The sequence below is a fragment of the Pangasianodon hypophthalmus genome, chromosome 9 (genome assembly GCF_027358585.1).
Source record: "Pangasianodon hypophthalmus isolate fPanHyp1 chromosome 9, fPanHyp1.pri, whole genome shotgun sequence".
Taxonomy (NCBI): Eukaryota; Metazoa; Chordata; class Actinopteri; order Siluriformes; family Pangasiidae; genus Pangasianodon; species Pangasianodon hypophthalmus.
Window position 1 is genome coordinate 17237759 of NC_069718.1, and position 25150 is coordinate 17262908.

At 38.5% G+C, this 25150-nt stretch overlaps 2 protein-coding genes across 2 annotated transcripts; both read left to right on the top strand.

The window, feature by feature from the left end:
• Positions 1-1026: 1026 nt before the first annotated feature.
• On the top strand, positions 1027-21876 carry LOC113529796 (proprotein convertase subtilisin/kexin type 5). Its single transcript, XM_026919260.3, has 16 exons — positions 1027-1409; positions 4205-4408; positions 5264-5332; positions 5508-5550; positions 7094-7239; positions 7850-8044; positions 8336-8422; positions 8641-8839; positions 9625-9848; positions 10580-10822; positions 12723-12968; positions 13534-13732; positions 15166-15371; positions 17977-18077; positions 19082-19253; positions 20930-21876. The coding sequence occupies exons 1-16, from the start codon at positions 1190-1192 to the stop codon at positions 21334-21336; spliced, it is 2961 nt and encodes a 986-aa protein (XP_026775061.3). The 5' UTR covers positions 1027-1189; the 3' UTR covers positions 21337-21876.
• Positions 21877-22612: 736 nt separating this feature from the next.
• Positions 22613-24762, top strand: gcnt3 (glucosaminyl (N-acetyl) transferase 3, mucin type). Its single transcript, XM_026919261.3, has one exon. It carries the CDS (start codon positions 22872-22874, stop codon positions 24171-24173), a length of 1302 nt encoding a protein of 433 aa, XP_026775062.1. The 5' UTR covers positions 22613-22871; the 3' UTR covers positions 24174-24762.
• The last annotated feature ends 388 nt before the right edge of the window (positions 24763-25150 follow it).

The window sequence follows — 25150 nt, forward strand, 5'->3', positions numbered from 1 at the left end:
ACCGTGGTCCCAAGCTGCTAAGTGGATCGCTACATATTGTATACATGTGGCAAGAGGCAAGAAGAAGAAACGGGAGGATGTACAGTACTGTGCAAAAGTCTTAGGCACATGCAAATAAATGCTGTAGAGCAAAGATGCTTTCAAAAATAATGAAATTAAATATTTCAATATTTAAAAAAATACTATAAAGATCAGTAAACAGTAATCAATGAAACAAAGTCAATATTTGGTGTGACGATCCTTTGATTTAAAAAAAAAAGTAGTCTCAGGTACAATGTGTGCAGTTTTATAAGGAAATGAGCTGTGTTACTGAGCATCTTGCAGAAGCAGCCACAGTTCTTCTGCAGACTTTGACTGTCACACTCGCTTCTTATTTTTGCAGCAAAACCCAGCAGCCTTCATTATGTTTTTTTGTCTGAAAAGTGTCTCTTACATAATATGCTGCTTTCTTTACTGACATACAAACATTTTTCTGTAACATCTAATTTTGTGCTGGAAAACTAATGTTTAGAAATCTAAAAAGTTTTTGTACTGAATCAATAATGTAGAAGCCATTAAATAAAAATCTATAACAAAGTTTGTACTAAAAAAAAATAAATAAAAATAGGGTGCCTAAGACCTTTGCACAGTATGTGAATGACTGATATTTATGCATCATATACAGTACAGTATTACTAGGTCACTTTGTTGAAGGTTTTGGCTTGCGAGACTTTGTTAAAAAAGGGAAATATTATTCATAAGGCTGCAATTGTTTTATTAAGCAACATCAGATTTGGATTTTATCCAAGACAATCCTTTACAGTCCTGAAACCTAACAGTAAGAAGATAACTGAACTGTAAATTTACACTTCAGTAGGTGCAGCATTGGTTTAGTCATTAACTAGACCTGCGATGGTAAAAGATCACAGTTATAATCTCTGCTATGCAATTAAGAAGTAGCAGAGAATTTTAGATAAACTATACATCAAAGACTGAGACACTCTGTAGTCTTGTGAGGCCAGTGGTGTGCTGTGAAGATGCAGTGTGAGTGCTGGGGAGTGCAGGCTGACTCTAGGTGGACCCGCAGTCACTCTGACCAATCCGCTGGAGCTCTTTCAGCACCGGGGCTTGTTATGAAGCCGGAGCGGGGCATTAGCTCACACGGCAACACCGAGCCGCTCTCTAAACCCGGGATTTCTGCGCACTCAAAATGCCTTTTAGAGCTTCACAAAAGATGCAAACACTTTTAACGCAGCATTTTTTATTAGTATTATTACTGGGTTGCGTTTTTATTTCTGTCCAAGCGAAGGTGTCGTCTGTGTCGTGTCCCAGCGGACAGTTCGCGTTTAAAAACCGCTGCGTCTTGTGCCATCCCACCTGCGCCGAGTGTGAGGGCCATGAACTCTTCCAGTGTACCGCCTGTGATTCGGGTAAGACATCACCCACGCATTTCTTAGAAAATCTTCCAGTAAACCAGGTAATATCCCTGCAACTAAACTTTTACAAGTTGTCCACAATGCATGGGCAGCTGAGAATCGCTGTAGAACTCTTCTGCGCATGCGCGCGAGGCTTCGGATTTATTTATTCGTTTGTTTTTATTTATTTTTAACGTTTTTTTTTTAAATAAAGGGTTCCGACTTTTTTCCACGATGTAAACAGGATTAATATATCTTCTCCTGACTGTCATAAACACCTTTTCTGTCGCTGAAATGTGAGTGAAATTGTTTAAAAAGACTTCAGGTATGCGGTGCATCTCTGAAGTGGCCTCGGTGTAGCAGAAGGCTAATTAGTGATATCCGTTATTTGTTCTACTGAACCTCACACACACTTAACACACTTTCCAGAAGGACTATTTGAATTTCTCAGGCCGCAGATCAGCATTAAGATCGTGAGTCACTTCCTAAATTCCTCCACATGTATTTTTAGTTGTTGGAGGGGGATGTATGGGGGTTGTTGCCTCTGAGGTGGAGGGAAAACACTATTGTACGGGTTCACAGGCCAAACAATAGAGAGCTAGCCCTTCCCTTTTAAAGTCACAGCACAGGCAATAACCTTAAAGGATATGTATTATGTATGGTTGTTTCTCCTTAGTAGCACAAATATTAGCTACAAATTTATTATTGTGCCAGTGAATGTCCTAATGTACAGAATGGAAAACAGGTGTTAAACAGTAGAAGTGTCCATTTTTTTCCCCTTTCTAGCATTAAAGAAATACTTAATAATTCTTAGCATAATGTGCTTACCATAAACAATTTCAACACCTTTCCATCAACTGGGGAAAAGCTGATGATACTCATAATGGAAGTCTAAGGGCACCTGTTAGGGCAGTCAATAAATTTTGAGTAAAATATGCGACTAATGCAAATTCAGAACTTTACCTTACCAATATAGGTATAAGTATGAGACAGACATGACTGAAAGTAGTTTTTATTTGTTTGTTTGTTTGCCTACACAGATCAGTACAGTAAAAATTCATTCTGCGTCCTTATCCTTCCCCTGAGGTTTTACAACATCTTTGCATGTTTGGACCGTCACTCCTGCAAAAATGATTCAATCACAAATTCCCGTCAGTGAAAAAATACTGTACTGTACGGACAACAATCTCATCTCTGTATACACAACAGATGCACTAGATAGGTTTTAGGTTGAGCAACTCTGAAGTATTCCTTTAACGGTCCAGTTAATAGTAAACAGAGAACCATTGTAAGAGTCGGAGCCTTCAGGGTATCTGATACTTTAGTATGTGCTGCTGCTCAGACCACCTGCCTTCACCTCTTCTTTCCTTGTAGAGTCCATTTATGAATAGCAAACTGTAGGTTAGCTATTTAACACTCATTCAGTGTGCTTGTCTTCTGAGTCATATTTGCTTAAGATTACCAAAGAGTAACAGCCACCACACCCAGCATCTTGCCCAAATAGGCTGAAAGCATGTTTTTAAAATAAGCAAATTATAGACTTTTACAACTTTTACTACTGGATATGGCCCTGGTATAGAAAGACCATCAATTTCTTTATTGTTTTATTCTGCTGTCTTCTTTAGTGTCTTATGAAACAAGATTTTAACCAAAGCAGCAATATAATGAGAATTCATAGACCTACTGCAGACCATCACACACTGGTCATTTGATAGTAACTAATTAAAAACTCAAGTAATAGTATAACTATTAATGGAGCTGGTTTGGAATTTAAATTCTATTTCTTGCTTTTTATAAAGTTATATAACTCTTTGTCAAAGATTAATCAGAAAAGCACATGTAATAGGCTCCAAAATAGTTTTTTCCTAAATTGTGCATTCCCATGTTTGAAATGGAAGAACCGTATAGAGTTTCACGAGGTTGCAAAGATTCACAGACCAGATAATGGTGATCATCTATTTTCCTTTGAGATCTTTAGCCTGTTAGTAGCAATCAAAAAAATTTGGAAGCCCCTAGCAGCACAGTTTGTAAGCACGGCCATATATAACCACCAGCACAGTCAGGACTGTGCTTCTTCTGCCTTTTATTCTCCAGAAGGCTTCAAAAACTGCTAGCATTGCAGTGCTTCTTCAAGACTTTCTCAGATACCCCAGGATGCATTCACTGCAGGTGGCCATACATTAAGGCTGCTAAACAAGACCACACTGCCAACAACATTCACTCTTGATTGCCCTTGTTTACTTATCTTCCAGTCCTGGCAAAGTGTGCCAGTCAGAGCACCCCCCGTGTTGCTATTTAGAGAAAACTTCATGACTGACACAGACAGATGACAACATTGTGGATTCAAAAAAAATCAAGCTCCTTATTTATTATTGCCAGGTTTATGATTCCCTTTTAACTGCATACTTAGTATTCGGTGGTGACTAAACACAGTTTCCGAGCTATATAAAATATCATAGGGGTTTGTATGTTTATACTGGTGCTTATTTCATTCTGTGAATTTGCAGTCATTGTCACTTGGCTGTTTTTACATCACTTAACCCACGCGATGACAGGTTGCATTTTATTAAGCGCATACTCCACATACACTGCAAGGCCCACGAAGACATTACAAAAGAGAGCTTAAGGTGTTTGAAGATGCTGCCCTTTAACAACAACCTATGACTGCCATTTTATCCTTGTCTTATTTTAACTCTTGTAAGAAAATCTGCCACTTTTCTCACACTGATGTAGGTCATTTTATGGCAACAGCCTTGCATCATTGAGTAGGCCAATATTAAACATTAACTGGATGTTAATGGCATTTCCAGATGAGGATGGGAGGGAGCGCTTCCTGTACCAGGGCCACTGCAGAGCTCACTGCCCGCGGGAGTTCTACCCTGACCGAGAGCAGTACACCTGCCTGCCCTGCATTGCCAACTGTGAGATCTGTGTGGATGGCAACATCTGTGCCAAGTGCAGGGAAGGATATAAAGTCCAGAGTGGGCTCTGTCTGCCAGTGCCCTGTGGTGTGGGTATGTGAAGAAGGAAATTAAAGAGATCTGATTGCATCTGTGCTGCATTAGTTAGGTGTTTTTGTCATGAACATAGAACAAGAACTGCTGAGGTGAGTAGGGAGAAGTCAGGTAAATTGGCTCATCAGGTAAAATGTACCAGATAAGGTTGAAGCTCATTACACTCATTATCCAGTATATATTCTTTATACCATGGTGGTGTTGAAATATTGTTTCTGTTTGGTCAGAAAATGTCAATCCATTTCCTTTAACAGTACAGCTCTGACAAGTGGTCCAGGCTTCCCATCAGGGTCGCAGCACACCGCCCTGTTGATTATTTACCTGTAACTGCATGCCTTGTCATGCTATTATTACATAACCAGTTGCTAAAAATATCTAATTTACAATCATTGAAAATGATAATCAGGTTTCACTGTCAACATTCTATGGTCCTTACAGTAAAATATAAATATGGCTCATGGGACATTTTAAAGTTGTAAATAAAATGAGAAAATTTCCCTCATTAGTTGAGCAGGTGGCCCATCATGATCACAGTAGGGCTAGCTGTAAGTCTTAAGACTGTTCTTTATCAAATATTTTCAATGTTGAGTAATAAAGGAGACTGTACTCACTTTGAAAATCATGCATTACGGGGTTGTAGACTATGTAAGTAGGCCAGTGTACGTGATTTTACCAGTGTTACCAGTGAAGGTATTCAGTATTTTTACTTGAATTTTCTATTATCTAGTAACTATACATTTTCTATTATCTCATAAGTGTAATAATCATTGTTAAACAGATTAAATGGGTTTGTATTGATGCTTCTTACAGAGGAATTGCATTCCTTATTTTACCAGTTCTACTATTGAATTACAGGTCATGTCCAGGATCCAGACTCAGGAGAATGCATTGACTGTGAGACTGGCTGTAAGACCTGCTCAGCTGGTAAATCTGACCGTTCTCAGTCTCACTGAGGTTATCTGTCTTTACTTATTAAAACTGCACTATTTAAATTAAGCACTGACAATAATTTAGTTCTTCCTTTGTAGGTGTGATGTGACGTAATCATGGACAGTTTTAAATGCTTGCTTGTCAGTGATTACTCTGTTTCTTACACCAGATGACCCAGAGTACTGTAACAGCTGCACAGAAGGCTACTTTCTGTGAGTTGATCTGTTACTTTTGCATGACAGTTTGTAACTTGCTGACACATCATATGTTCATATGAAGTGTGTATTTGTCTAGGTGTTTATGTACTTTACTGTTATCTGCTGTATGGAATACACAGGCTGTACTGCATAGGCAAGCGAACAAATCACGGATTGTGAGCTTCTCCCTCATGTTATGGCCTTTTACTGTGTGCATCAGATTTCCACTGGCACATAGTCAAGCCTGGTTACCTAAGATCAGCATGCCTCATTGTTAAGCTTTTACCTGCCTTCGGGGTACTCCATTCCCTCTGATTCTCTCATTACAGCTTTCTTTTTCTTTCTTGATCTGCCTGCCTATCTGTCTTTTTTCTGTTCTCTCTTTCTGTGTGGTTTGGAGTTGTCAGAGTCTTCACTAATGAAGAACCAACATTCCACATGCTTTCCTTGTGCTTGCTCTGTTGCTGTGGAGGCTTTGTCCTCTCACATGGTTTACTTAAATGTGAAGAAACCAGATGAAAGGACAAAGAAAACTTTTTTTTTTTTCAGAAACCGTATGTGTCATGCAATGATTCATTTATTGTCCTTTCTGACAATAGTGTATAATCATTGCTCGATTAAAGAAATGTGAGCCACAAACATGTATTGAAAAAGTTGATGCACCATATTCTTCAGCCAAAGAGAAGATGAGTATTTGCATTGAGAGATTCCTCCCTCTGGTGTTCTCTCTGTGTGTCTGTGTATCCATTGGAGAGCTATGTTCTTGAACAGCAACGATGGATGTGCTGGCTGCTCTTACTTTACTAATTCCAGCACCACAGCAACACAGCAGGAGGTGCCAAGCAATACTGGAGTCTTTGCCCACGGTGAAGTGAAAAGAGCAGACATTACATCATGCTTGAGGCTCTGCCTTCTCTCTAGTCTAAACTAAATATGAAACTTGTCACTTCACTGTATAGTGATCCACATACATTGTTTTCTTTCATGTGACCCCTGACCTGTTTTGTAACACAATAGCCAGAAGAACGATTGAATCGTTTCAGTGAGTGGAAGGATTCATTCTGTCAGCAGAACCAAATCTATGATTATGAGACTATGTAAGAGGTGAACAGTGAGTTTGAACATTTTCATGCTTTGAAGCTTGGCTAAGTGTAGTGCAACAGGTGTGCTGTAGCTTTGAAGGTGTTAGTCTGCTCTCCAGTATGTGGGTGGACTGTGTTCTCTGGTTACTGTTCACCCAGTTCAACAGGCTGCTTTAGGCATCTCTTTGTGCTGCTTAATCTGGGAGAGAAAGGCAAGAGCTGGAGTTGACTATTTATCCTGCTCGTCCTATTCATGGTGTAATACGTATAATGTCTGGTTTACTCCTTATAGTCACGCCTTATTATTCTTTTTTTTTATCTTCAAGCATTTCATTCAGGAATTTATATGAATTGTTGAATAACGACAGTGAACCTAATAGAAAACTTGTTTAATATGGTTCTGCTTAGTGACGACTTAAAATGGACTATTGTGAGGTTTGAGGCACAAAGGTTTGTTGTCAATTCTCTGTGTGTAGGTACAGGCACCAGTGTCGCCAGCACTGCCCCCAGAGGAGCTACGAGGAGCCAAGTAGGGGTGTGTGTCTCAGCTGCCCAGAGTCCTGCTTAGACTGCAGGAGTGAGACGCTCTGTCTGACCTGTCAGCCGGTCCACTTTCTCCACAGTGCGTATAGCATCCACCTGAGTGGTTTTTCCCATCCCCTGTTCTCTCATCCTTTATGGCTTTGTGCTTTTCCTACATTCTCTGTAACCTTTTTAAAATGTTTTAATTTCTGATATTTAATCCTACATCCTTTATATGATTTTACCAGCCAGCAGGCATGTATGTAAGTGTGCATGTGTGTGCTCATGGTGGTAAAGAGAGCACAAGTGCATTGGGGTCATGAAATTCATTTGACTTGGAAATCCACACCAAGGACTGAATGCAAACAAGCATAATGCAAAGTGTGGAATCATAGGTCAGTCCTGTGAAATTAAAGCGATGCAGTGGCACTCTAAATCATGCATTGCATGTTGAATGTACAATTATGTACACAGATATGTATTAGACAAGATAAAAGTCATATCATATGTATTAGACAAGATAAAAGAGGTTAATCCATGAGAATCAGGGTTTATTAAATGAATGAGAACAATAGACATACAGTCATAGATTAAGATAAAGGAGAGAAAAGATAAATGATAGACCATCAGTTCTGAATGTGTGATCTCTTTGTAGTATTGCTTTTTAAGATAATCATTGTTTGGATGTGTTTCCTTTTCTTTGCTTTCAGATGGTGCCTGTGTGAATGAGTGTCCCCAGGACACGTTTGGAGATGCCAGAGGATGGCGCTGCCAGCCCTGTCATGCCTCATGTCTAACCTGCCATGGCCCAGGAGCTAGAGACTGTGACAGGTGTAATGGCTGGAACCATCCCATTTATGGGACGTGTCCCGACATTACCTGCCCTGAGGGCCAGTATTTTGACAGTAAGTATGAAAGAGCACCTAAATTATGACAGCACTAGTCTTTAATCTCTGTGGCTCTTGGGCAGGAATGACATCATTGAATTATTATGACAGATTAATGGTATGGGATCTTTAAATGTAATGTATTCTTTAATGGAATCAGACATTACATGTTATCAAAGAAAAAGGGAAATCCTGTATTGTATATTTTCTACCTCTCCACTCCATCATTGGTGTAGTTGTAACACTAAAAGTAAAAAATACCAGATTGAAGTGTGAATAATCAGTGATGTCTTATTTTCATGTCCAAAGGTGGGGCTCATGACTGCCGTTATTGCGATGTGTCATGCAGGGCTTGCTATGGTCCAACCGCTCAAAACTGCAACACCTGTGCTACTGGTAATGTAGAGAAGACAGGTTCACTTTTTGCTCCTTTATGGTTTAGTAAACAGACAGTACCGGTGACGAGATTTTCTTTAAATATCTCTGAATGTGTGATTTGCAAGATTATGTATTCTGTAATGATCTGCGGTATCTTATAATTACTCTCTGTATCTGTCACTGTATCTCTCTCTCTCTCATTCTCTCTCTCTCTCTCTTGCTATCTTTCTGTGTAGGGTACATGTTGGAGCAGCAGGAGGCAGTGTGTGTCCAGCACTGTCCATTAGGTTTCTATGGGAACAGCTCCAGTCAGCAGTGTGAGAGGTGTTCGACTAACTGTGAGGCATGTGAAAGTGGAGACCAGTGTTTAAGCTGTCAGAGTGGCTCTTATCAGCTCTTTCTGTTCCAGGGCAGCTGCTGGTCAGAGTGTCCAGAGTGAGTAATTAACAGCCCCTCAACCCAGCTATATATTGTGATTCATGATGAATGGAAGCTTATGTGATCTATTTAGCGCAGTCTCGTTTCTGTAATGGTTCCTGTTGCACATAACCTATTATTAGCAGTGCTAGCATTTTTGGGTGATGGTGAAGTTACATTAAGAGTCTACGTTATATTCACAGAGGAGGTGTTTAAGAGTCTCTTGTATTAGCAGTCAGGTGTCATCAGTGCAAACAGGATAAGTAAACTTGCTCCTGCTTATATGTTTGACCACCTCTAACACATGATTTTTTTTTTTTTTACGATTCGCTCTGACACGAAGGACATTATTAACAGGGACTGAGATGGGCAGCATGGGTGAACAAATGTTACATTCATTAGCTAGCCCACCGGGCAATTGGAAGTTCCAGTTTGCTGCCCAGTCTCGTGTTTTGGTTTCCTGGTGCCCTATTTGACTTGGCTATAAAGTGGTAGCTAATGTCATTAATAATGTATGTAGGGGTAGTTAGCTATTTAAATGCCTTAATACAGACTAAAGGATATGAATGAGTGGGAATTTTTTCCTTTTTCTGGTAAACATACTTGAAACTTAAACTATGAATAAAAAGATGATAGCTTGGATGCAAAATGTGATTGTACCAGGAGGCCAGGCTACTGACTTGTCACCCCTGGTCAGCTATTTTTCACAAAAAACTTTTACTATTAAGGTAGCTTTTCAATATTGATTTATGCCATCCAAGTGCTTCATATGCGTGCACGTGTGTGTGTGTGCGTGCTGCCAGTGGTTATTTTGAGACAGAAGATGGGAAGTGTGAGCCTTGTGATGACATCTGTATGACCTGTGATGGGAGAAGAACTCAGTGTCTTGCATGTAGAGATGGTCTTTTCCTGGAAAACGGCATGTGCAGAGATAACTGCTCAGTGAGGACCTATGCTGCTGAGGATGGCACGTGCAGACGCTGTGGCCCTCACTGTGACACCTGCACTGACACCAGCGCATGCACCAGTGAGTGCACACACATGCAACCGCAGCAATATAGAAATAAGATTCATTCATTCAAACATCAATGATCCACCACATTACTATACAGCAGGGTGTTAAACATATGGCTGAGACCAGCCTAACAAATGACCTAATCTGGCCCACCAAATGAATTTAGAATCTGTGTTCTAATTAAAATTGTCTTCCGGACCATCATTGAGTCAAACAATTTGATAAAGAACATGTTGGGAGAAACAATAGAATAGCAATAAACTTAGGGACACAAATGTGTCAATGATTTTTTATTAGGAAGCAAATCATAATTTTTCATTAGCAAGCAAAACATTTGATGTGATTATTTATCTTTCTGAAAAAACAAATGTAGGAGTTTGACAGCAATGGGGGTACTGTACATACACCTAAAGTGTGTGTGTGTGTGTGTGTGTGTGTGTGTGTATGTGTTTTGGTAATGAATTTTAGTGTGTTCATGTGTTTGGCAGCTCATAGATATGTTCAGTCACCAAAGCGCCACCTATAATTCTGGAGATGACTTTAAACACAAAGATAAATACAATGGAAATTTCCTAAGTATACCTTTTAAAAAATAAAAAGGAAGTGATTGTCAATATGCCTTTTTTTTTTTATCAAGTACATTTTTCCAGAAAATGTTGTATATTTTATCATCATGTTCAGCCTGTCGAAGTGGTTTTTAGACCACCACCCTCATGTATATGCTTTGTGTATGTGTTTTTCAGGATGTACTTTTCTTTATCTGCTTTTGAATGGCATGTGTAAAGCCAGCTGTCCAGAGGGTTATTTTGAGGACTTGGACCAGGGTGTGTGTGTGCAGTGCCATGAGTCATGTGCTACATGCTCTGGGCCTCTCTCAGATGACTGTGAGAGCTGCTCCACTCTAGCCCCAAAGCTGTATGAAGGCACATGTTCAGAGGAGTGCCCCGCTAGCACCTACTACCAGTCTGCCAGCATGGAATGTCAGGGTAAATATACTATACACATTAGGCCAGGCAAAATTATCTTATGTATTAAGCAAATAGCTTTGAATTTGAGAGTATAATTAAGCAGCCTTTATTAACCAACATGTTCTGTTAAGAGTTTAATAGTGTCTATCAGTTTGGCATCTCTTATTTGATAGGTAAACAAAGTCCAATTCAATGTTTAGTGAAAGTAGGAAGATGAAATTAAAACAATGATAAAGTACTTGTGTTTTTTTTTAATCAATGATACTGTTATAAAAAAATTTAAGGAATATGGTTGGATCCAAAGAGAGAAAAATAGTAAAGGGAAAGCCAGTAGAATATTTAGCCATTACAACACTGCAGTTTTAAAGATTGCCATTCCTAGAATGGGGGGTGTACATGTAGTAACATCATAGGGAATGACAAAGAAATACATCCACTTAAGAGATACTGATTATAAAACAAATAAAGTGTAATAACATAACAATAGCAGCACAATTATAAAGTTTACAGTCTGTTCTTGTCTCAGATATCAGTGGTATGAGCAATGTTTAGGCAAATACACATGCATCCTTCACGTGCCAAGATGGCTGTGTACAAAAAAATATTTCTTTCTTTCTTTCTTTATTTTTGTATCTTTTTAGTAACTGCCAGTCATTTGATATGCTCTTTAATTTTTCAAAAAAATTTACCTGGTTAAAAAATGGTCTCAATATAGCCCCTGTAAGATGGGTATGATTATTTTTTAATATACTAGGGTTTTTTTTGACTATTAATTTTTACTAGTTGACCAGTAATTCAAAACAGTATTCATCTTTTCCATAGTTAAAGCTGTTTCATGAAATAAATTTGAAGCTGTTCTATTTGTGCATCAGGAATGTGTCAAACCACACTTGAGTTAACAGCTGTACACAGGCCACAAATTACATTTCAAGCTTCAATGCTTTTCTAAACTACACTGTTAACAACAAATAAGAATAATAAACGTCTATCATATTACACTATTTATGGATATACCAATTCTTAAAATGCACTTATGTCAACAAGCTGTCGGCTCAGCTGAAATCTTACTTAAACTTAAAGTTCATGGCTCGGCATGGAAGCTCCTTGTAGAATAAAGATTGATTGAGGGTATGATGTGTATAGCAGCGTCTGGGAGCTTTTTTCACCATGTAAAACTCCGGTCTCAGGAGTGTCCAAAATGAGTCTGGATTGGCCTCTTTGAGCTGGCATGTCCTGCTGATCTGACTCTAAACTAGCTGAGTATGATTGGATAGTGATGTGCTAGCCACAGCTCCGAAAGTGCTCTTTCACACAGTGCTTCTCACTACAGAATTCAGTTTGCTTCAATGCATGGTTTTTATTTACACTTTATTTAAAGGACAACAAAAGTAAATGTAGGAGGAATTCCTTTGGGAACAGGCAAGTTTGGGATTACAAACACCTCTACACTTCATACAAAGTGATATCGAAGTATCAATGGTCCATTAAAGCAGAATATATACAGTGTATAAACAAGGCATTTCCGCATAGTCTAGTGCAGCTGACTGTAGACTTGGCTTCATCTAGTGAGTGAATGTATTGGTCAACTAGTCTATGCAGCCCCTATAAAATACACAGTTGAAGAAAATGATTATTGTTGCACTTGCAGTAAAACTCAACAATATGTTAATTTCACCCAAACAGAACTGATTAAGTGGATTAAGTGGAACATGGCATAGGAAGATGTAAATTGTAGTCACATGTATATTATAATGCTTTGTGTAATGTTTAGGATGGGCATTTCTCCAGAAAGATCTAATTATGAAGAGGTGAAGGTGAATTAGTGGAGGCTAAGACATGTCAAGAGTGAGTTTAAAATTTGCATATATAGCAGGCAGCATTTTATCATATTAACCAAATTGTTCCCTCGTGTCTCTAGAATGCCACCAGACATGTGCATTGTGTATGGGCCCAGAGCCCACCCAGTGCACTCAGTGTGTTAAAGGACTAGCCCTGGACCCCAACACCATGATGTGTGGCGTGACCGGAGACTCAGACTGCCCACCCAGAACATTCCTCCATGCCAACCAGTTCACATGCCAGGCATGCCATCGTCACTGCCAGTCCTGTGAGGGCCCTGGGCCTACAGATTGCCAGACCTGTGCCCTGCCCCGATATCTCCATAGTGAGAGTGCATTCATTTCTCTCAGCAATTGAAAAGTGTCTTTCTAATTTTATTGGTCTTAATCAATACTGAATAAACAACTTAGACCCACTACAAAAATCCAATAGAAATGAACCATTTTACATCCTACCAATTATTTCTGAAAGTTCGCTGTATATATGCATTTGTAAAATGGGTGCAATTTTTATTTGGGGGTTAGATGTAGTGTAGTTCAAGATAACCATACAGGTTGACGGGCTCCATTTACCATAATAGACTTTTTCCATTTTATTGCGAATGAGGTAGTTCAGGACTATTTTGATAGAATCAAGAGACAGCAATTAATTTAGCCTTTTGCATTTTTTGGTGCTATTGCATGATGTTGATTTTACTCCACTTTATTCAATCTATAAGACTATGAAATTGCATTAGCTTTCTTTGTATAAACAGAGAGCACACAGGGAAGACCAAAGAAAATTGTCTCACTTAGTTGACTGAAGGCTTTTAGATCCTGTTGGCTGTCTCTTTTGTAAATACTAATCTATCTCTTTATTTAGAAAACTTAATTATGCGTGTTTGTCTTCAGACAGCTCTTGTGTGAACGAGTGTCCGGTTGGCACATACAGTGCCCACGAGGAAGCTGATGGCCTTGAGCTGGGGTTCTGTATGCCATGCGATCATGTGTGTGCCACATGCTCTGGAGCATCTCCTAAAGACTGTCTGAGCTGCTCTCCTGGTTACTTGCACCTGCTCTCACATCTGTGTGTCCGCCATTGTCCCACTGGGTAAAATTCACTCTACAAACACTTCTTCAGTTTCCATAACACTGGCCAAACACGTAGAGCCCAACAGAAGTTGTAATGGAATGTTCATAAACAAATGATGAGCAATTATTGATTCATTTTTCTCAGGATTTAAAAATGACTTAGTGAGTGTGTTGATAACAAATGTATCTTTGACCATGTGTTGCAACAAGGAAATAATTGTGGACTCTGTGGGTGTTAAGACATTCCCGGAAAATATCTTTTACATGCTTTAATTATGAAAAACAGTCCTGCACAAACATAAAAAAAAGTCAGTGTCAAACAATCTGTATACACCAGGATCTGTATACACCAGGTGTTTTTTTCTGTATTAACTCTACTGAGCAAACATAATTTCTCCTCTGGACCCTTTCTTGTCTAAGGGCATATTACGTCAGTAGGCATTGAATATAAATAGACTTCTCAGCTTCAAGCTGGTTTGACAGGCATTACTGCTCTTTACATTTGATAAGAGTTGTAATCAAAGGGAAAGGCCGGACAAATATTGGTGCGTCATTGAGCAGATTGACTACCCTGTTATATTTAACATTCATGTTATATTGTGAAACATTTAGATTCCTGAATATAGGAGTTTCTTACAAGCACTGTAAAGGAAGAGAGATGCTAAAGTTAAGAGTAGCTTAATTCTGCTATGCTTGACCTTGTTATGTATAATAATTACATTTGAAAACAATGAGTGTGCCTGCAATCTAAATCCTAAATATTTTTATAACTGTACTCAAGCTTTCTGGCACTGGTGAACAATTTTTTTTTTGCTTTTATAGGTAGGTTTTAAACTTTAGTAAAGGTACCTTGAAGCCTCTTTAATAACCAAAGACACAGTAATACAAAACATTATATAAATATCAAAACTATTAAATATTGAAACAATATACATGTACCTTGTATAAATAAAAATAGGATAGGACCTAAGATGGATCCCAGTTCTTTGCTTACTGGTAATAATCTGATGATCTCCTACCTTCACACACTGAGTTATGCCTAATGAGTAATTCTAAAACCATTCACATACACACATGCATATACATTCAAATTAATATCTGATAGTCGGATTGGGAATGATATACAGTGTTAAGAAATTATTAAATAGTTTTTATAGTTTATCATTTAAGGAAGTAATGAATGGAATGACACTGGATAGTGGTATTTATTTAATTATAGTAACTAGTCACAGAGACAGACAGTACAAAATTCTTTATATGAGCATACAGTGAATGGGAAGGGATCAGTCCAAGGTTAAAGCAGCACTTACTCAGGCAGTTGTCCTAGAATCCTGACCGTCTCGGGCCCAGCTGTCTTTTTTTCACAATTGATAAATATATTAAGATGATCTAGAATCTCAGAAATCAAAGTGTGGTTGATGAAATGTTACTTATCTCTGCTTTCTTCACCAGATACTACAGTACAGGCCACCACTGTGAGAAGTGTCATGTGTCCTGTGAGATGTGCTCGGGCCCGGGACCGGATGCCTGCATAGTGTGTGTCCCACCTCTGCTGGAGCTTCTGGGCACCAGGGTGTGTGTGGAGCAGTGCCCTCCCCGTTTCTACCAAAGCGCACACGCTTGCTGGCAGTGTCACACTAGCTGCAAGACCTGCACTGGTACAAGCTCCATGTACCTTAACAAGACTGCTGATTTTATTAATATCCCCTATGCATACAGACCTGAATGGTTTGTTATTAATCTTGTGGAGGACTTCCCTGGGTTAGGAGAGAAATGAGGAAATGGGTGGCAGGTTTGGGACAACTCAAAAAAAAAGGCTTTTTATTGGCCGTGACAGTTTTACTCGCTTTTTAGCAGTGGTGTTTTGATTAAACAGCATACACACACAGCTCTGCACAGCTCAGCTCTCACTGTCCCGAGGCTCTCGTCTCTCCCGCTTTATCCTTGCTCCTGCTCACTGAAATGCAGAACATTTCATTAGCCAAATTCCTCACAGGTCTGTAAGCCTTACCAGACACTTTCTCCGGCTCCGTCCTTCATTCCCAAACCAGCGCTCGACCACGCCCCTGCTTCCATATTCTGGTTTAGTAAAGTCTCCTCTGTGTGAAGTATCTGAATAACTGCCATATGACTGAAGCAGGGTATGAACCTATTTCATAATTAATGAGTCTGTAATACAGAGCATCTTGAGATTGATAAATTGCTGAAAAAGTGATAAAAAGTAATTACTATTTATGTTGCTGTAGTAACATGTTGTACTAACCTCTCTAGCAAGCTTTGTCTTGATAGTTTTCTTAGACCCTGACCTATCTACATTAGCATGAGGAGGGTATGTTTTGTGCATAGCAACAGATGAGCTACAGTCAGTAATTACACTAACTGACCACTTTAATAGGAACACCTGTACCCCTGACCATTCATGCAAAAATCCAATCAGCCTATCATGTGGCAGTAGCACAATGCATAAAATCATGCAGATACAGGTTGAGCGCTTGAGTTAATGTTCACATCAAGCTTCAGACTGGGGAAACATGTGATCTCAGTAACTCTAACCTTGGCATGGTTGTTGGTGCCAGATGGGCGTTTCCGCCCACAGAACTGGCACTCAGTGGATGTTTTTTGCTTGTTTGTTTTTTTCTACCTGTCCGCGTAAATTCCAGATAATGTTGTGTGAACATACCAAGAGATGAGCAGTTTCTGAAATACTAAAACCATGCCATGGTCAAAGTCACAATGGTCAAATTTTTCCCCATTCTACATTTAATGTGAACTTTAACTGAAGCTCTTGACTTGTGCATTGTGCTGCTGCTACATGATTGGCTGTTGGATAAAGGTATGATGAGCCTATATGGTAGTTGCATTTAAAAAAGGGGTTAAAGATTGTATATACAAGGTAGACCTATCTAATAAACTTGCCCCTGAGTGTGTTTCATAATACAGTCAGGTCCATAAGTATTTGGACTGTGTATGGCTGCCAGTGGAACTGGCTCACTGGTAATTATTGATGATGTGACTGCTGATAGAAGTAGCAGGATGAATTCTGAAGTGTATAAATCTATACTTTCTGCTCAGATTCAGTCAAATGCTGCAAAACTGATAGGACAGCGCTTCACAGTACATAATGAAAAAGTACTGTGAACGCAACCCAAGAAGAGCTTCTTAAGGCAAAGAAATGTTCTTAAATGGCTGAGTTTGTCACCTGACCTCAACCCAATTGAGCATGCTTTTCACTTACTGAAGACAAAACTGAAGGCAGAAACAACCACAAACAAGCAGCAACTGAAGGCAGCTGCAGTAAAGGCCTGGCAAAGCATCTCAAGGGAGGAAACTCAGCATTTGATGATGTCCATGGGTTCCATGGGTTCATTGACTGCAAAGGATTTGCATCCAAGTATTAAAAATAATGCTTATATAATTGTTAGTTTGTCTAATTAATTTTGAGCCTGTGAAAATGGAGGGACTCTGCAACAGATGGCTGTAATTCCAATAAACAGTTAATGCAATAGAAGTTATAACATCACAGTCTATACTTCAGTCACATCCTGATTGCGTCAATTCAAATCCATTGTGGTGTTGTACAGAGGTAAAATTACAAAAATTGTGTTACTGTCCAAATACTTATGGGCCTGCTGGTATATTTGTTTTGTTACATATTTTTATTTATTTATTTATTTCCTTTTAAAATATGCATAATAATATGTGAAATACAACGTATAGAATGTAGAAATTTATTTTGGTGAGTAACTATACAAATTCACATGAAGGAAAGCTACTTTTGCTTTCCTTTTAGCTTATTTTAAAATAAGCTGTACTTCTTTTAATATGGAATCTGAGTACATTCTAACTATACATCCTATTTATAAGCATTCATTTCAAACTTCCTGTGATGCAAAAAACATCATGTAAGAAGTCCGAAGTTTAATCCTATCAGCTAGGAAATTAAATGTTCTATCTTGTTCTATCATGAACAGCTGGTGATTGGTAAAACTTGGAAGTCATAACATCACATCAATCACAAAATGAATCACATGTCACTTACAGAAAATTGACAGAAATAGCTTATTAATAAGTCTTATTGTGTCTTGAGTATTTGATTTCTTTTAATCTTTACATTTTCCTTATTGGCTTATCAGTTATTTATCAAATCATTTATCAAATTCCTTATCAAATCATATTGAACTGCATTGCTCATACTACGAGCTTTCTTTCTTTCTTTCCTTCTGTTCAAATAATTGCTCTTTGTGAATGTGCGTGTGTTTGCAGATAACACACCTCAGGGCTGTCTGACGTGTGACTGGGGCAGTATCTTACAGGAAGGGGTGTGTTACCCTCGCTGTGAAGAAGGCCACTACTACTCTCAAAATGTGCGTACTGTGTGTGTGTGTGTTTTTTATTGCTTTATAGTAGTTACTGTAAGCAGATAGTAAATCATAAGAAATATACACTATAGTATGATTGTAATGGTGTTAAGTGCAATTCAAGTCAGTAACGTCAATAAATGGCAGTAAACCTTTTCATGCTTGTGTAAGAATTGAAAGCTAACTCAGGATTTCTTGGTCTGTGTCATCATGTTAATTGCTTTCATGTCAGGCTGCTGCTCTTAATGATGTCGTGTAATATAGACTATTTGTACTGTACACACGCTTAGGGGCTGGAGCAGAGCAACACCTGTCCCCTACAACAGGAGATTGTGTTTTATTTAGCTACCTAAATTTGGGTCTGTGCTCTGATCCGGCAAAAAGAGCACAGTTACACTGTGGTGTCAGGGATCAGGTCAGTGTTCCCACTTCGCCCCATTATGCCTATAATACCCTTTTTTGAAAAGGCTGTAGAGATCTACAATACCACAACACTGTAGCACATGCTAGGAGAAATACCTGCTCAAAGTGTTAACATACAGCCTAATGTTTTTTTTGAAGGCTTGAACAAAAAAAAATCTCTGTATTTTCTCATGGTAGTGGATGACAAGGTATTTTATAGGTGTGCAACCTCAAGGATGACCGTTTGAGTGGAAAATTGGAATCACTGTTGACATTTTTATTTTATACCTAGGGTGTTACTAATCATGAGTTGACTGTATACACAGGCTGGGATTACAAAACAAGTCACAAGCAAAACAGAGGTGACCCTGATAATCAAGTGTAAGGGTATTGGAGAAGAGTGGGAGATAGAACTGAGGAAAACAGGAGACAAACAGGAAGCCCGCATAGTTGTCGTACTGAAGGGCGGCACGTGTGTTGTATGGTGTTTTGGTTAAACACGCACTTGTGAATTTTTCAGAGCTCACCTGTCCATTTGATAAATTATCATTATAATGTAATACTTTTGTTCACCATGGCCGTGCTTGCCTGTGACTTGTGTTCATCAGGAGGTGTGTGAGGCCTGTGATGAATCCTGTAAACACTGCTCTGGGCCTGGCCCCGAGAGCTGTGTGACATGCCACACAGGTTTTGGACTACATGCAGTAACCCGGAGCTGTGTGCGTTGCTGCCAGCCTAATGAACCAGCCAAGAACTGCTGCCTCTGTCACTCGGCTTCAGGTACACTCTCGGTTCACCTCTTTATAAGGGAATGTATGTTTGTGACAAAAGTAGAGTGTGTGGATAAGTGTACTTAAGTTTATTTCTAACTTTAACATAATGGAGATTTTTGATGGTTGAATAGTATTTTAACTGGTAAATTAATTTTTTTTATAGTTTATTTCGGCTTTTTTTTTTTTTTTTTTTGAAGGAAGTGAGTCCATCTGTGTTTTACTGACATTGTGATTAGATTTATTACGTTTTCTCTTTTGTGATAGCCTAATGGTGCTACATTGTATTCAGCCATGCAGGGGAAAAAACCTGCTGACACTTCATCAAGCCAGCCTGTGATAACTGTCTGCTTTATCTCATGTCATTATGCTGATCTGTCTGTTATTGTGAGAGGCCTTTCTTGTAGGTAGAAGAAATTTGCCTCTTATCTGATCTTCCTCATTAATGGCATTTTCAGTTACACAAATAGTTATTTACTGGACATTTGTTTATCATTTGGTTATCATCTTTATCAACTCTGGAGACTGTATTGCATGAAAGTCTAAAATCTAAATTAAACGGCCAATTTTAACATATATATGAAGGATTTGTATACTTGTATAATATCTCCTGCCACACAATTTACTCTAGGAAGGATCAAACTAGAACCTAATGAAGTGGCTGTAAATGAATTACAGAGGAAGACTGTACCCTGTGACTGGCTCATTATCAGTTATTACACACTTCCCCTTGCTGTGCTTTTCTGCAATGTCACTCACTGTTTCGGGTGGCATTTGCTGGTTTTCTGAGTTGGGTTTGACTTCTGATACATACAGTAATTTAACCTAAGAAACGTTTTTGATATATCTCTTTACTTTTTCTTAGCTTTTCACTTGTTTATCTTGTAATGAACTCTACAAGAAAAGGCTGCATACAGAGTGGGTGGGTGGACATGGAACACCTGATCAGGCACAATGTTGGAGAACTGCAAGCCCATCATCCAAGGAGTCGACAGTAAACACTTCAGCAATCCCTTCGCTTTGTGGAAAAAACTTCTCTTTTCTATCTAAATGCCACAAAGGGCTGCCAAGCTTTTGTCAGAGACAAAGGGTTTAATAACTGCCCATTTTCATATATATAAAACATTCAGATATTTCAATTCAATTCAATTCATTTTTATTTGTATAGCGCTTTTTTACAAAGGTCATTGTCTCAAAGCAGCTTTACACAAACAAAAGTAAAGTGAAGTGTGTGTGTGTGACGTCTCTGATGAGCAAGCAGGGCGACGGTGGCAAGGAAAAACTCCCTGAGATGGTGATAGGAAGAAACCTTGAGAGGAACCAGGCTCAACAGAGAACCCATCCTCATATGGGTTTACACTGTAGTGTGCGTGTGTGTGAGTACAATGTGTGTTGGTGTAGTCCATGGAAAACAGCTGAAGCGTTTTCGTGGCAGTATGAAGCATTGCCGGTGGACAGGTTCAGAGTGAAGGGGGGGGAGGTCTGGATATTTGTATATTGTCTGCTGCCACACAATTTACTTTAGGAAGGATCACGCTAGAAACTAGTAATGAGAGTATTACAGAGAGGGATTAATCAAACCTTTGAATGTCCATATGCATGTCCCTATCACAGTTTAATTTTAACATTTTATATAATATTTAACTATTTGTGGGTTTTTTAACTGCTAACATGCTCTTTTCACAGCTTTGTGTTTGGAGGCTCCAGTGTCAGCACATAACCAGGCTGAGGACGATGAGGTGAATCTGAGGTCTCGTGTATACCAGCACACATCTGCCGCCCTGCCTGCAGCGCTGATCTTGGCTGTAGTCCTTGCGCTGGGCATCTTCGCATTGGCACAGGCCCGTGCCAGGAAGAGGCTGTGCTGGAGGCAGAGTTATGAGAGGCTGAGCGGGACAGCGGGTGCCAGGCCCGATCCACGCCCCATGCCCCATGGAGTACCCGAGCCCGAGGACAGCGGAGATGATGCAGACGTTGTGTACACAAGTCGAGATGGATCCATCTATCGCCGCTATGGATTCATACACAAACCTGAACCTGAGGAAGAGGAGGTGGATGAAGCCAATGAGAACACACTCCTCAACCAAGCATAAAGAGAGCAAAGGGCATGCTATTTTCCCCCCCGGGATTGAAGTCTGGATAGTTCCAAATTTTATATTGTAATGGTTTACTTTTTATGTTTTTTCAATGAAATAAAGGTTAACATGCAACATACATGTTCTCTCATTGTAAAATATTTTATATGTAAGTAACACCTATAACACACCAGTTTTGTGTTTGAGAATGAATGGTTACTTTGTAGAATGTAATAAATTTGATTAAGTAAATAAGGAGTTGTCAGTGAAATATTAAATTTGATATCTGTAGTATATCATCTGTGAAAATGTACAAATAGAAAAATACAAAATTCCTTGTAACTCCAGTTTCATGCCTTCTAGCAATTGTTCTGTCTTCCTTAGAAATAACGTGCAAATTTATCAAGTGGCATGTTCCATTCTGTAAATACAGTGTAGCTGTATTCAGTGGAATTGTTTATTGAAGTGCCAGTTCATACTGTAATGAATAATTTGTAATGTTCCATTTGTGTAAATACAACATGTGATTTAGATAAAATGAACTTTTAAGTCTTTAAAGTGTTAAAGGTATTAATTTTTGTGACATTTCTGTAGTACAGTCCTAAGGACTATGTAGGCCTGGCTTCTGATAAAGAAATCACATGAAAACCTAGCATACACTCGTATTTGTCAGGATTGACAAAAGTAGGCCATTTAATGTCATTCATTACTTATCGCTGATTGGGATTATTCTACTGCTTGGCTTTTTGTCTGGTGACCTTTATGTTTGACAGAAAAACCCCAAAATCTCCTAAAGCCTATTTAAGTTATAGTTACTGTAGGATGCCTCTGAGGCTTAAAATTAGAATAATAATACAGAATAATAATACATTGTCATGGCTCATAATAATGAGCAATGAAGTCTGTGATTAGGGCTGGGGAAGGAAGAATGAACAAGAGAGGGATAGGAAAGGGGAGAGAGAGCAGAGCAACAGAAATGAACAAGAAGAGAGAATCTGACAGATCTGGTTTATTGTTATTTTATGATTTTGCTAGCTAGTAACATCAATCAACATTTTGTAAATAAACTTGGAAAAAAGTCAGTCTTGGTAAATTTTTCTGAAACAATGACATTATTGTAAAATATAATTTATTATTCTAGTGTATATATATATATATATATATATATATATATATATATATATATAAACTTGGTCACATCAAATATCAGTTACTTTAAACTTTAAATGTGTTTCTACAGATTTTTTTTTTTTTTACATTTATTTAGATAAGATTCATAATTTGTTCAGTGTTTACTGACCAACCAGCCTTTTCCCTGTGCAAACATAGTTTCAATTCTAGAAAAGCCACACCTATGCTGTTTGTGCATCAACTTTGTAATTCCATCAAGTCCTCCCCTTGTGCTCTGTGTCTGGCCAATCGTCAGTTATTAAGACACTTCCTCTATTTCAGTACTGCCTTTTTCTGCGGTCACACTCACTTTTATGAGTGGCATTTGCTGGTTTCCTGAGCTGAGTTTGACTTCTGATACATGCAGCAATTTCACCTAAGAAATGGCTTTTAAGAAAAAACTGTTTTTGAGATATATCTCTTTATTTTTTCTTAGCTTTTCACTTATTTACCTTGTAATGAACTCTACAAGAAAAGGCTGCTTACAGAGCGAGCGGGTGGACATGGAACACCTGATAAAGCATGATGTTGGAGAACTGCAAGCTTGTTCAGCCATTATCCAAGGAGACATGAATGGAGTTGAGAGCAAATACTTCAGCAAACTCCTTTCTCAGCGGGTAAAAACTTCTCTTTTTTCTGAGTCCTTCTACATAAATGCCACAAAGGACTGCCAATTTTTTGTCAGAGATAGAGGGTTTCTAACAGTTCCTCTGAGCAAGGAGGAAAGAGACTTCCCAATTGCTTACTCCATAGTTATCCATGAGAAGATTGAGATGTTTGAGAGGCTCCTGCGTGCTATTTACACTCCTCAGAATGTCTACTGTGTTCATGTGGACAAGAAGTCACCTAAGATCTTTTTTGAGGCGGTACGGGCTATTGTGTCTTGTTTGCCCAATGTGTTTGTGGCCAGTAAGTTAGAGGGTGTCATCTATGCCTCCTGGTCACGAGTTCAAGCAGACATCAACTGCATGGAGGACCTTCTCAAGTCTCCTGTCAGGTGGAGGTATCTGCTCAACACATGTGGGGCAGATTTTCCCTTAAAAACCAATGCAGAGCTTGTTCGTTCTCTGAAAAATCTCAATGGAAAGAACAGTATGGAGTCAGAAGTCACAAGCTCACACAAAAAAGCCCGCTGGGAGTACCATCATAACGTCACAACCACTGTGACTCGGACAGGCATTAGGAAGACACCGCCACCCATTGACATCCCTATGTTCTCTGGGAATGCATACTTTGTTGTTACTAGAGAGTTTGTAGAACATATCTTTGAGAGTCCGGAAATCCAGAACTTCATGGAATGGGAGAAGGACACGTACAGCCCAGATGAGCACATGTGGGCAACACTACAGAGGATGCATTCAGTGCCTGGCTCCAACCCACACAATGAAAAATATGATGAGTCGGACATGGTGGCAATTGCGAGGTTGGTCAAGTGGATTTACCATGAAGGAAACATGAAGGATGGAGCACCATATCCACCATGCACTGGGTCATATAGGCATGCAGTGTGTGTTTATGGAGCAGGGGACCTGAACTGGATTTTGAAGCAGAAACATCTCTTTGCTAACAAATTTGACCCAGGAGTGGATGACATTGCTATAAAATGCTTAGAAGCTTTTTTACGGTACAAAGCAATTTATGGTCAGTCTTTACTTAACATAGATAAAGCAAATATAATTAAATAATACTGTATTTACATAATTCTACCAACTGTGTATATTTTGACACACTGTATATATGACTAATATTTATATTTAAATGTAGAGTTTATTTAAGGAAATATTCTAATGTTCAAAGTTCATGAACTTTAATGTAGCAAAGCCAGTAATACTTCAAACTAGCTTTAACAGTTAAAAGATTTTAACAAAGCAGACAAACTTCAGAAATGTGTGTATGTGAACTCAATCTCATGGCAATAAATGAGAAAAATATTAGCAAGCAGTTAATAGTAAGCCTTTGTTACAGTTTTTAAATCAAGACACAAAACACACTTTTATAAGGTGGCTTTTTAATCTGTGTTTGTCTGTTCTATCTGTGTTTTATTTGGTGGGTTTTCTTTTCTCTTTTTTTTCAAACGTACTCTTAATATTTTATTCTATATCATTTTATTTTGTGTATGCACAGCACTTTGGTCAGCTTTTGTTGTATTAAATGTGCTTTATAAACAAAATCTCTTTCACTCTTTCAAAATAAGGTTCTTTTTTGCATTTTGCCAGAGACATTATGTAAGTGCTAATTCTCTATTTGTTAAAAGAATAAAGACAACACACTGTACTATCTTTACTTATCTTGATATATTTCATAGTAAAATTGGCAGGTAACACTATTATTATTAATTATTACTAAATTACTAAATTATTACTATTATTTAGTTATTTATTTAAAAAAACAGCTAAGTATATTACAGAAATATTCATATACTGCTTAAATATTTATAAACCACCGTTTGATTTCAATACTTCATTTGTACCACTCATTTCTTAACAGTATATTAAGCTTTTAGTAAACACATAGTCACAGTTTAGAGGTTTCAAAAAATTGCAAAATAGCTGCTGCACAGCTGTCCTAATCCTGATTATGGAAATCAATTTATACAAAATTATAGAATTTTACAAACGTAGTCATAATTACACTGGAATATGAATCAGGACTATATTGAATT

Excerpts from the sequence above, each read along its gene's own strand:
- gcnt3 (XM_026919261.3), top strand. The coding sequence starts at position 22,872 with ATGGCTTTTAAGAAAAAACTGTTTTTGAGATATATCTCTTTATTTTTT.
- LOC113529796 (XM_026919260.3), top strand. The coding sequence starts at position 1,190 with ATGCCTTTTAGAGCTTCACAAAAGATGCAAACACTTTTAACGCAGCAT. Across the intron at positions 8,840-9,624 it reads TGCTGGTCAGAGTGTCCAGA|TGGTTATTTTGAGACAGAAG; the intron begins GTGAGTAATTAA and ends GCGTGCTGCCAG. Across the intron at positions 12,969-13,533 it reads CCTGCCCCGATATCTCCATA|ACAGCTCTTGTGTGAACGAG; the intron begins GTGAGAGTGCAT and ends GTTTGTCTTCAG.